The sequence below is a fragment of the Meles meles genome, chromosome 18 (assembly GCF_922984935.1).
Source record: "Meles meles chromosome 18, mMelMel3.1 paternal haplotype, whole genome shotgun sequence".
NCBI lineage: Eukaryota > Metazoa > Chordata > Mammalia > Carnivora > Mustelidae > Meles > Meles meles.
The window spans coordinates 24468419-24481378 of NC_060083.1; the positions used below are offsets into that span (position 1 = coordinate 24468419).

Consider the following 12960-nt stretch of genomic DNA (forward strand, 5'->3'; position numbering starts at 1 on the left):
AATGATTTGGAATGACAGTATCCCCAGAAACCTACAGGTAAACTATTAGAATACAAATTTAACAGGGTTGCAGAATTGATTTTTTCAGGCCAGTATTGATTTTTCATATTTTTATATGCCAGCAACAAACCATTTGAAATGAAAAAATTTAAATGAAACCATGTATAGTAGCTTCAGGAAACAACCCAGGAATGAATCTGTCCAAAAATTTTCAAGTCTTCTACACGGAAGACAACACAATATTAAGAAACATTAGAATGGCAGGGTAGCTCACGTTCATAGATTAAAAGACTCAATATTAAGAAGATGTCAGTTCTTGTAGAATTAATCTCTAAACATAGTAAACTAGCAAGGGGTGGGGTGGTGTGAGAGTGTGGGTATAAATTGATAAGCTGATTTTAAAAGTTAGGTAGAAATGCAAAAGACTCAAGAATACCTAAAATAATTTTTTTAAAAAGAACAGAGTCAGAGGACTTAAATCTCCAGATATCAAGACTTATTTTAAGGTTATCGTAATTTGGGCTGCGTGGTACTGGGGCGTCAGGGACAACAGACAGGCCAACAGCACAGAATCCAGTTCAGAGATAGACCTACTATGTGTATATGTAACAGACACTTGATTTCTGCCATCGTGACCCTGCAGTTCAGTTGGGAAAGGATGATCTCAATAAACAGTGCTAGGTAATTGAATATCCACGTGGGGGGAGAAAAGTTGATCTTGACCTTTACCACACACCTTATAAAAAATAGTTCCACCAAGGATGTGGAGAAATTGGAACTCTTCCTACACTGCTGGTGAGAATGTAAAATGCCGAAATTTGGGGAAGTACTTTGGCAGTTTCTCAAAAAGTTAAACATAGGGTTATTACCAACGACTCAGCATTTTCACTCCTAGATACATACCCAAAAGAACTGGAAAAGTCTGTTTCTGTTTGCACAAAAACTTGTGCACAGGTGTTCATAGCAGCATTGTTCATAATAGCCACAAAGTAGAAACAACTCAAATGTGTCTCAGCTGATGAGGAGAGAAACAAATGTGATATCATCTGGAATGGGAATATTATTCAGCTGCAAACAGGAATGAAGGTACTTGTGCTACAACGTAGATCAACCTTGGAAACATTACACTAAGTGGAAGAAGCCTGATATAAGAGGCTACATATTGTAGGATTCCATTTACATGAAATATCTAGAACAGGCAAATCTAAAAGACAAAGTAGAGTCATGGTTGGTGAGGGCGGGGGAAGAGGAGGGAACAGGATGTGATTGCAAAGAGGTATGGGTTCCTTTGTGGAGTGATGACATGTTCTGGAAACAGATAATGGTTATGGTTGCACAACCTTGTGAATATACTAAAAACTGAATTATGCTTTCAAAAGGTAAATATTATTCATATATAAATTAAATCTTGATTTTTAAAAATTCCAGGTGGATTAAAACTCTAAAGGTGAAAAATAGGGGCCCCTGGGTGGCTCAGTAGGTTGAGCAGCCAACTCTTTTTGGCTCAGGTCGTGATCTGAGGGTCCTGGGATGGAGGCCCACATCAGGCTCCACATTCAGTGAGGAATCTGCTTCAGGATTCTCCCTCTGCTCCTCCTCCCACTCTCTCGGGCTCTCTCTCTCTCAAATAAATGGATAAATATTTACTAAATAAATAAATACCTTCTAGGAATGTGCCTTTATCTTCTTAAGGTTTTCATCACTAGTGATAGTCATGATGCCCCCTGTCCAAGATTTGTAGGAGGGCTTTTTTTTTTTAAAGAGAGGAAGGGTGGGTAGAAGAAGAGAGAGAATCTTAAGCAGGCTCTACACCCAGCATGGAGCCTGACACATAGCTCCATCTCATAAGCCTGACAGCGTGACCTGAGCCAAAATCAAGAGTCAGATGCTTAACCGACCAAGCCACCCAGGTGCCCTATAGGAGACTCTTTAAGAAATGAATCCTCCTGGGATGCCTGGGTGGCTCAGTTGGTTAAGCGGCTGCCTTCGGCTCAGGTCATGATCCCAGCATCCTGGGATGGAGTCCCACATCGGGCTCCTTGCTCAGCAGGGAGCCTGCTTCTCCCTCTGCCTCTGCCTGCCACCCTGTCTGCCAGTGCTTGCTCGCTCTTTCTCCCTCTCCCTCTCTGACAAATAAATAAATAAATGAAAGAAAGAAAGAAATGAATCCTCCTCACGGGGCGCCTGGATGGCTCAGTCGTTAAGCGTCTGCCTGCGGCTTGGGGCATGATCCCCGGGTCCTGGGATCGAGCCCCACATTGGGCTCCCTGCTCAGCAGGAAGCCTGCTTCTCCCTTGCCCACTCTCCCTGCTTGTGTTCCCTCTCTCGCTGTGCTTCTCTCTGTCAAATAAGTTAAAAATTGAAAAAAAAAAAAAAAGAGAGAGAAAGAGAAAAAGAAATGAATCCTCCCTAGGGACACCTGGATGGCTCAGTTGGTTAAGCAACTGCTTTTGGCTCAGGTCATGATCCCAGGTCCTGGGATTGAGTCTCATATCAGACTCTCTGCTCAGCAGAGAGCCTGCTTCTCCCTCTGCCTGCCACTCTGCCTGCTTGTGTGCTTTCTCTGTTTCTAATAAATAAATAAAATCTTTTTAAAAAGAAAAGGAAGGAAGGAAGGAAATGAACCCTCCAGGATTGCCTGGATGCCTCAGTCAGTTAAGTGTTGCACTCATGATTTCGGCTCAGGTCATGATCTCAGAGTCATGAGATCGAGCCCCACCTTGGGCTCCACGCTCAACAGGTTAAGTGTGCTTGAGATTCTGTCCCTCTCCTTCCGGCCTTCCCCCAGCTCATGTTCACACTCTCACTCGCTTGCTCTCTCTCAAATAAATAAATCTTTTAAAAAAAGAAAAAGAGATGAACTCTTCAAACTTTCCACATCTGGGTGATGACCTTCCACATACACAACATGCTGGCCAGCCTTGCACCCCAGTAACATCTGAACAACATAAGCCATACCACCCCAAAAGTTTTCTCTGAGGCTCAAATTTGGCTGATGGCCACCTCTTGCCCAGTGCTTCATGCCTAAGGAGATGAACTATTAGCTGTTTTCAAAGATGAAAACCAGCAGATTTTCATGATAAATGGAGCCTTTCACCTGCACTTCCCACAGACAGCTGCAAAGGCTGTCAGACTGGCTTTTGCCTTTTCTGACCTCATTGCTTTTTGTAAAACCTGAGACTGAGGTTTCCATCTGTGCAGATGTCTGGTGAGAACAGAATTTTATTGTGACTGACCAGGGACTGAAAATACCATATCTCTCAAGATAGAGGAGACCCACAGAATTATGTCAAGTTCATTCAGAACTCTCCCTGTCACTTAAGACCATACAATTATTTATGCATATACTATATCTCTGGGAAGTAGGAAGTACAGAAAAAGTGGGAAGTATCCCCATATGTTTTTAAACATAATCATTTTTTTCCCACCAACAAATAATGCTAAGACACGGCTTTGATTTTGACAAGGCTCTGAAAATTTGCTGCATGGAAGATAAAGTTGAATCCTTACCAGGCATCAAATAGCATATTAAAAGAGAGAGAGAAAAAGAGTGAAAGAGAAAAAACAAGTGTTCCCAGTTAACATAAGTGTAGAAACTGATATCAAGAATACTGGCTTAGCACTGGGTGTTGTGCAAAAAGAATGAATACTGTTACGCTGAAAAAATAAATAAAATGGAAAAAAAAAAAGAATACTGGCTTAACACTTAGCTCAGTCAAATCTTAACATGTTCCCACATTTGCTTTATTGTTTTAATAAAGTAAATCATTACCATTATTACTGAAGCCCCCTATGGGCCCTAGCCAGCCATTCCCCTCCCTCCATGCCCAGAGGTAACCATTATTCTGATTCTGATTTTTATCATTCCCATGTGTATTTTGGTATGTTCCATCTGTGTATATTCTCAAATTATATGATTTTTGTTTGCATTTTTAAACTTTATATAAATGGTACTATACATATCATTTCCCGGCTGGCTTTTTTTGCCTAGCAGTTTTTTGAGATTTATCCGTATTGGTGTATGTTGTTTGAATCCGTTCATTTTAATTTCAGTATCGTATTCCGTTGCACGAATATGCCACCATTCGTTTATCATTCAGCTGTTGATGGACATTTAGATTGTTTCCAGTCTTTTGCTTTTACAAACAGTGGATGCAGGGAGCATTTTTCACATGGGCAAGAATTTCGCTGAAGGATGTTTAAGTGTGAGGGCTGTGTTATGGGTTATGCACATCTCCAGGTAGAAAAACATTACTGGATTTCCCCCAAAGTGCTTTAATTTGTACTCTTACCACAAGTGTGAATTTCATTGCACCATATCCATGCCAACATTTGGTAGTATCAACCGTTTTACTTTTGTCTCTCTGATGATCATGAAATGGTATATAGCTTGTAGCTTTCATTTTCATTTACTGGATCACTAATAACGTTGAATATCATTTCAGATGCCTTGTGAGCCCTTGAGTTTCTGCTTTTGTGAATTACCTGTTCACATCTTTGCCCCACTGTTGGTGTTATTATTACTGTTGGGGTTTTGCTGGCCTTTTTTATTGTTGCTGCTTTGGAGGAATTGTTATGTATTTTGAATATTATTCCTTTACCAATATCGTAGATACCCTTTTCTGATTTGTGTTTTTCCTTTGCTTCTGTATCTTTTGATCTAGCCTCATTTTAAGGTAATAGATTTTTTTATCTGTCCTGTTTCCCATTCTTCTCTATCTATAAGAAGAAGAATCTGTTTTCTTAAAGTTTTTCTTATCATATCTAGGTTTTTAATCTACCTGGGATTTAGCATGCTTATTCTTCAGAGGCATGTATTGGGTTCCCTCGGAGCAAGAGCAGTGATCATTTCTAGTGGGCTCTGAGAAGTGTTCTGATGCTGGGCTCCTCGTGTAGGCCTCAAGCAGTCTAACCTCATCTCTCTATGCATGGTTAGTACTTTAGCTTAATTTAATTTTTTAGAAGATTTTTTGGGCACATGGGTGGCTCAGTCGATTAAGCCTCTGCCTTTGGCTCGGGTCATGATCTCAGGGTCCTGGGATCGAGTCCCGCATCGGGCTCTCTGCTCAGTGGGGAGCCTGCATCCCCCCCCCCCCACTCTGCCTGCCTCTCTGCCTACTTGTGATCTCTCTCTGTGTGTCAAATAAATAAATAAAATCTTTCAAAAAAATAAATAAAAGATTTTTTATTTGCTCATTTGAAAGAGAGAGAGAAACGGAGAGAGCACAATTTGGGGAAGAGGCAGAGGGAGAGGGAGAAGGAGACTATGTGCTGAGCTGGGACCCTGATATGGGGCTCGATCCTAGGACTTGGAGATCATGATCTGAGCCAAAGGCAGATGCTTAACCATCTGAGCCATCCAGGCACCTAGCTTAGATATTTGACTGTAAGCCCAAGGCCTTTTCAAAAAAAACAGATACTAGGAGAGTTAGGAATTTTCATCTCTGAAAACCAAGAAGAGCCCCAAATGCCCTAATAGTTGAATGAATGACAGTTTGACTAGCCACACTACCACATGGCATTCTTCTTTCCTTCGTGTAGCTTTCTCACCGTTTTTTGTTTTTTGTTTTTTTTAATCGAGGCTTTAAATTTTTTCAGAGTAGTTTAAGGCTCACAGCAAAATTGAAGGGAAGGCACGGAGAGTTCCCATATGCCTCCCTACCCCACAAAAGCTTAGCCTCTCACCCATTAGCAATGTCTGCCCCAGATTGCTGCATTTGTTCCAACTGCTGCACCTAAGGTGACATACCGTCACCACTCAGAGTCTGTAGTTTATGTTACGGTTCACTCTTGTTGTTACATTCTGTGGGTTCAGTGTATAGTGACATGTATCCATGATTATGCTGTCATACAGAGAAGTTGCACTGCCCTAAAAATCCTCTGTGCTCCAGCCATCCATTCCACCACCACCCCAGTTCCGGGCCACCACAGATGTTTGTTCTTTTTCCATAGTTTTGCTTTTTCTAGAACATCATGTAGTTGTAAGCACACAGGGTTTTTTCACTTAGTAGTAGGCATTTAAGTTTCCTCCATGTCTTTCCATGGCTTAAAGCTCATTTCTGCGTAGTGTTGAAATTCAGTATTCCATTACCACAGTTTATTCAGCTACTAAAGGACATCCTGGTTGCTTCTGAATTTGGGCAATTATGAATAAACCTGTTAGAAACATTTGTGTAGGGGTGCCTGGGTGACTCAGTCGGTTAAGCGGCTGCCTTCGGCTCAGGTCATGATCCCGGGGTCCTAGGACCGAGCCTGGCATTGGGCTCTCTGCTCAGCAGGGAGCTTGCTTCTCCCTCTCTCTGCCTGCCGTGCCCCCTGCATCTCTGTCAAATAAATAAAATCTTTTCTTAAAAATGTAGAAAAAAAAAAAGTTTCACCATCAGAGCAGTGGTGGCAGTAGGACCGTCACCCTCTGCCACCTTTGGTGGGTATGTGATTCTCTCCTCCTGAACTGTGGAAACAGGCCGGAGTGTATATGCCCTTTGAGGCTTCAGCCATTTCCCTGCCACCTGGTTGCCAACAGCGCAGCTGCTTAGCAGTGCATGTGGAGTCAGCAGGAAACGGTGTGAACTCGAAGGCAACACTGTTCCACAGCATGTATCCGGGCGGCAGGAAACAGATACAGTGTCCTGTCCACCTCATCATCCAGCGCACCTGTCCATCATGTGACACAACTTCATCAGCAAGTTAATTCAATCTCTAGAGCTTTGATTTTGTCATCTATAAAACAGGAACAATAAATGCCTATAGGGGAGGCTCTTGTAAAAATTAAAAGAGCTGAAACATCCCAATCATCTCTCCCGACACTTGGTATGCAATCAGGAAAGTTAATATCCTTCCAAACAGTTGGCATCCCAGAGAACGGAAGGAAAGAAGGAACAAAGGAACGAAGGAAGGAAAAGGCAGATTGTTACCAAGATACTGATGTTTAGATTTGGTTTCTCTCCTACATCCTCACTAACATCAGAGAAATTAAAAATACAGCAATACTGGGCCACCTGGCTGGCTCAGTTGGTGAAGTGTGCAGGTCTTGAGCTCAGGATCATGAGTCTAAGCCCCAGGTTGAGCATAGAGCTTACTTAAAAAAAAAAAAATTTAGGGGCGCCTGGATTTCTCAGTCGGTTAAGCATCTGCCTTCAGCTCAGGTCATGATCTCAGGGTCCTGGGATCGAGCCCTGCATCAGGCTCCCTGCTCTCCTGGAAGCCCCCTTTCCCCCTGCTTGTGTTCTCTCTCTCTCTCTCTCTCTGTGTCAAATAAATAAATAAGTAAAATCTTTTAAAACTATATATATATATATATATATATCAAGTTACCATTTTTGGCCTGTTGAATAAGCAAGAATTTTATGACGGTCTTCAGGGCTGATGAGGAAGGGCATAGCCTGCACTCCTGCCAGATATGTGAATAGTGCACATTCCATCTGAAAAGCAGTTCAAGATCTGTATCAAGAACCTTACAATGTCCTTATCCTTTGATCTGTCCTAAAGACTCCCTAAGGAAATGCCTTTAATAGACCTAGAATTAGTATGTACAGAGTTGTTCGCCACAGCATTCATTGGTTATAATAATAAAAATCTAGGAGTGCTGGGGCGCCTGGGTGGCTCAGTGGGTTAAGCCGCTGCCTTCGGCTCGGGTCATGATCCCAGGGTCCTGGGATCAAGTCCTGCATCGGGCTCTCTGCTCAGCAGGGAGCCTGCTTCCCTCTCTCTCTTAAATTAAAAAAAAAAAAAATCTAGGAGTGCCTAGGTGGCTCAGTCAATTGTATCCAACTCTTTTTTTTTTTTTTAAGATTTTTAAAATTTATTTGACAGACAGAGATCACAAGTAGGCAGAGAGTCAGGCAGAGAAAGAGAAGAAGGGAAGCAGACTCCCCGCTGAGCTGAGAGCCCAACACAGGGCTTGATCCCAGGACCCTGGAATCATGACCTGAGCCGAAGGCAGAGGCTTTAACCCACCGAGCCACCCACGCACCCCTGTGTCCAACTCTTGATTTCAGCTCGGTGGTGGGATCAAGCTCTACATCAGGCTCTACACTCAGTGCAGAGTCTGCTTGTCCCTCTCTCTTCCTCCCCATGCTCGTTCTCTCTCTGCCTCTAAAATAAATAAATAAAATCTTAAAAATAAATAAATTAATTAAAATAAAGTTATGTACACACACCATAGAGTATAAGTAGCCATTAAAAATAATTTTTAAGGGGCGCCTGGGTAGCTCAGTCATTAAGCGTCTGCCTTCAGCTCAGGTCATGATCTCAGGGTCCTGGGATGGAATCCCACATCGGGCTCCCTCCTTGGTGGGGATACTGCTCATGATCTCTCTCTTTCTCTCTCTCTGTCTCTCACTCTCTCAGATAAATAAAACCTTTAAAAAATAATAATTTTTAAGACTGCCAAGATGGGAAAATAAAATACAAAGAACTTCATATGTTAACTGGGAAAACCAGGTTATAAAACTGTATATATACTATGATTCTAATATAAAACTGTATGTATACTATGATTCTAACTTGGAGGGGGGTTGTATTTATTTATTTATTTTAAAGTAGACTCCATGCCCACCGTGGAACCCAACACGGGACTTGAACTCATGACACGGAAATCAAGAGTCAGATGCTTAACTGACTGAACCACCCAGGCACCCCTCTAGTTTAGTTTAGTTTAGTTTAGTTTAGTTTTTAGTTTTGTTTTGTTTTATTTGACAAAGAGAGACACTGCGAGAAAGGGAACACAGGCAGGGGGAACGGGAGAGGGAGAAGCAGGCCTCCCATTGAGTAGGGAACCTGATGCAGGGCTCAATCCCAGGACTCCAGGATCATGACCTGAGCTGAAGCCAGAAGCTCAATGACTGAGCCACCTAGGCATCTCTCTAGTTTAATTTTGTCTACACACGCATAGACCGGCAGGAATTCTACTACATCTTTTCTCTAGCTTTATTGAGATATAACTGACCTATAACATTGTATAAGTATGAAGTACAGGTTGTTGATTTCGTACACTTATATATTGCAAAATCATTACCACTACAGCATTAGCTAACCCCTCCGTCCTGTCACATAATTCCATTTCTATTTTGTGATAAGAACACTGACGATCTACTCTCTTATCAGCTTTCAAAGGGATATACCACATTTAACTGTGTCTCCCTTGTTTTTTTCCTGGGCAGTAGGAGTTGTAACAAATGTTTTTATTTTCAAAATTCTCTCCAATGCATCACATTTAAAATTAGGAAACTGTTACTAATCAGCATAGGTATACTAAATGTTATGTAATATGCTGCTTCATTCCCACAGCTGTTGCTGGACACCCATTCCCTGAAGATGGTCCTGCTCGATCTACCTTCCATTGGCTCACAGGTGGTGAGGAAAGCACCTGCCAGTTATACCAAGATTGTTGTGAAAGGCATGACCCGTGCAGAAATGATACTCAAGGTGGGGCTTATGTCTTCATCGGGATTTCTGTTAAAAGGGGCTGGTTATCTGGCGGCTTATTCCAAGTAGTACTGGTTTTGAAAGTACAGGTTAGGGTCTGTCCCTATCAGTCCTAAGAGATTGTCCACATTCCTTAGCTGGTCTAGATTTTGACCTTATTAGATACTGTTGAAAGTCAATAGACAGTTACTCAGGCGATCAGTAATTCTTTCTGACAAATGAATTTTTCGTTGTAAAGGGGTTCTCTTGTAGTAGGATTTGGCCAAGATTGGAAATCAGGTGGGTTGTCACCGTGAATCAGTGTCTCAGCCAAGGATCTCTTTGCTTCTCAGCAGGACTTTCCGGCCCAGGTATCAGTTACTCCCTTCCCCATAAACCTCTTCAGCTTTCTGGATTCTACAACTTTACAGGAACTCTAAACAGATGTTTCAGGGACTGAATCTAATCAGCGAAGGGGCTCTCTAAAGCCCCATGTAACAAATTATTATATGTGGGTGATGATGTTGTGAATGTCTGAAGCCTTGAGCACCTGCATCTGATTTTCACCTGCCCTTGTTGAGAAGGGGGGTGAGGGGCTCTCGGAGGAGAGGGGAAGCCTGGAGAACGAATGAAACTATCATGAAATGTTCCTAAAAGAGCAGGGCTTGCAGGCTCGTCAGGTCTGTCTCCCAAACAGAATGACTCTCAAACGATGGCAGGAGTGGAAGGTAGCTATGGCACCTGAGACGTCCGTGGGACCAGGTGAGGGTCTGGCCTCAGGAAGTCGGAAACAGCCTCGTTGGTTCCCCCCCACAGCTGGCTTACCCACCGGGGAGGAGAGCTCGAAGCTTGGGAGCTATCTGCAGGGAATGTCTGAGTGAACTGGTCCTTGCCCCTCTGTGGTCCATTCTCAGGAGTTCACAACAAAACCAGTCCACAGCAGGAAGAAAATCAGACACTGCATTCCAAAACCAAAGAGGAATGAATTTGAGGCTTTCAATGCCATTAGTTTCCTTCTGTTTGTATATTAATCGATAGTTTAAATGAATATAGTTAAATGAAGTTCAGATTTTAAGTCTTGAAGAGTGATGCAGCTTTGGGATTTTTGTCTTTTTGTCCTCATTCACTTAGATTTTTTTTTAATTTAATTTGATTTTTTTTTAAAGATTTTATTTATGACAGAAAGAAGTAGTGAGAGAGGTAACACAAGCACGGGGGAACTGGAGAAGGAGAAGCAGGAAGCCTGATGTGGGGCTCGATCCCAGGACCCTAGGATCATGACCTGAGCCAAAGGCTGACACTTAATGACTAAGACACCCAGGTGCCCCATAACCCACTTAGCTTTATGACTTTTGCGACCCATCCCTCAGGGATGAAGGTGCCTCGGGACAGAAGGAGCAGGTATTGTGAACCCCTGTCTCAAAACAGGAGACTTCAACACGGTGTTTCACAGAATGGTCCCGATATGTAAAAATCGCATGGGAACCAGCCCGGGCCTTCTGAGCTAAAGTCTTCAGGAGGGGGATGTAGAAATCTGTACTCAAAAAGCAATCCAGGTGATATTTGTGACTTAGCAAATTTTAAAAACCATGCTATCACTGAATTTGGAGATGAAATACGGCATCGGGACATTTCTGAGCTCAGGATTGCTGTCGCTTACGGAGATCTTGCAAAATCCATTTCGGGGTCAGCTTGCTAGTAGGGAAAAAATGATCATCCGCCTTCCAGTCATGACTTCTCCTGAGGCCTGCTCCTGTCTCTCTCCCCCGGTAGGTAGTGATGGCTCCTCACGAACCGTTGGTGGTGTTTGTTGACAACTACATCAAACTCCTTACGGACTGCAACACAGAAACCTTCCAGAAGATACTAGACATGAAGGTCAGTTCAGTGAGTTGTTTTGTCCACACTCGCACATCCTTGTCACACACTGGTTCTTAACTGGGGTGGGGAGGGGAGGAGGTTGGGACATGGGGTCCTGGGGAGCTCTCTCAAAATGCCTCTGCCTGACCCCATGCTGCAAGCCAGATTCTAAGAAGTGTTCTGGGGAGAAAGCTCCCAGGCCGAATAAGTTCCTGATGCTGCTGGTACCTCCGGGCCCCTTCGAGGACCATGGCACTGTGGAGGCTGGGAGCAGAAGAAATGCAGTAGGGAAGGAGTAGTACCCTTCTGCACTCTGTCCCTTCTCCCTCGACCCCTTCTTTTGCTCCTGTTATCTGTTTTTCCTTCCTCTGCTTTTCTCCCGGGCTGCTCCTGGCCTGGGCTGGTAACTGCCCTCAATAAAGTGTTCATCGTCCACCTGGAGTAATTATGCCGTTTGCACAACCGGCTGCTGCACTTTCCCCCCAGGCCTTTCTGGGGTCAGATTTCATGATTATCCTCCTTTGTCTTTCAATCAGGGGCTGAAGAGAAGCGAGCAGAGCAGCATGCTGGAGCTTCTACGCCAGAGGCTCCCCACTCCGCCTTCAGGTCCAGAAGGCTCCAGCTCCCTGTCCTTACTGGCCCCAACACCAGAACAGGAGTCCTCGCGTATCCGCAAACTAGAGAAACTGATTAAAAAGAGACTGTAGGAGCAGACACAGGACACTTTTGTCCGCTGGCCTGAGATGCTCAGCACCCCCCCCCCCACCTCTCCTGTGCTCCCCCTGACTCTCGGATCATCTGTCTTGAAACTTCCTGGGACATTTGGGTTGTTAATGAGTCTTGCCCACGACCTGTCTTAATTTATGTCCTGATCAAGAAGCCAAGCAAGGGCAGGGTGAGGAAAAGCCTCCTTAGTTGATCCCAGATTCCTACAGCAGAGGCGGCGGTGGGTGAAAGGGCCCCACAGTCCACTTGTGTTCCTCGGCTGCTTTCAGCCCATCCCGTTGTCACCAGCCTCACTCCCCGACCTCTGCAGTCACATCGTCTGGCTTGTGGCCCCGTCTCCCATGCCTGTGCAGGCAGCTTGGGTGAGAAAGCCTGGATCCCACCCTTTCCTCCGTCTGTTGCTGTTTGAGGTTACCTCTGCAGCCAGGTCCTAAGACTTGTCCTCTCTGCTCCATGGGCTTGGCTCTGGAGAAGGTGGCAGAATATAGGTGGAGGACATCGTTCTTGCCTTAGTGGAGGCAGGAGCACTCCTCCTCGTAGGTCCATTTTCCTGGTACATAATTGTCATGACTGGGCTAGTGCGTTCTTCGCATTTCTCCCTAACCCGGAGTCCCCTGTCTATACGTCTGAGGAGGAATTCCCACTGTGTCTCTCACCTGGGAAGATTCTATGTGTCCTCTGTGCCATGGGGCTCCTTGCTTGGGGCTGGGGATAGACCTGTATCTGTCCACTCACTGCATGATGTAAGCAGATTATTTTCTCCACATCTTTATCCCCACCCTGCTCCTGACTTCTAGGGAAGGGATGGCCTTCTGTGAAGAGAAACTAGGACATTTTCCTAGAAAAACTTGTCCTAGGCTTTCTCCTCAGATGAAGCTGTGGGACAGCACAGGAGGCCTGGGCCCTCTAATCCCCTTCCTGCCCATTTATTTTCAAACCCAAATTACTTTCCAGAATGATCTGAAACAA

General features: G+C 44.1%; 1 protein-coding gene across 2 annotated transcripts in view; it reads left to right on the plus strand.

Annotated features, from left to right (window-relative positions):
- VPS53 (VPS53 subunit of GARP complex) overlaps nt 1-12960 on the plus strand; it is a 136617-nt gene extending 123657 nt beyond the window's left edge. For both annotated transcript variants that reach the window (XM_045985091.1, XM_045985092.1), the window contains 3 exons: nt 9289-9426; nt 11179-11283; nt 11802-12960. In XM_045985091.1, coding sequence (XP_045841047.1) covers nt 9289-9426; nt 11179-11283; nt 11802-11972 — 414 coding nt within the window. In that variant the 3' untranslated portion in view covers nt 11973-12960. The remainder of the gene's footprint in view (nt 1-9288; nt 9427-11178; nt 11284-11801) is intronic.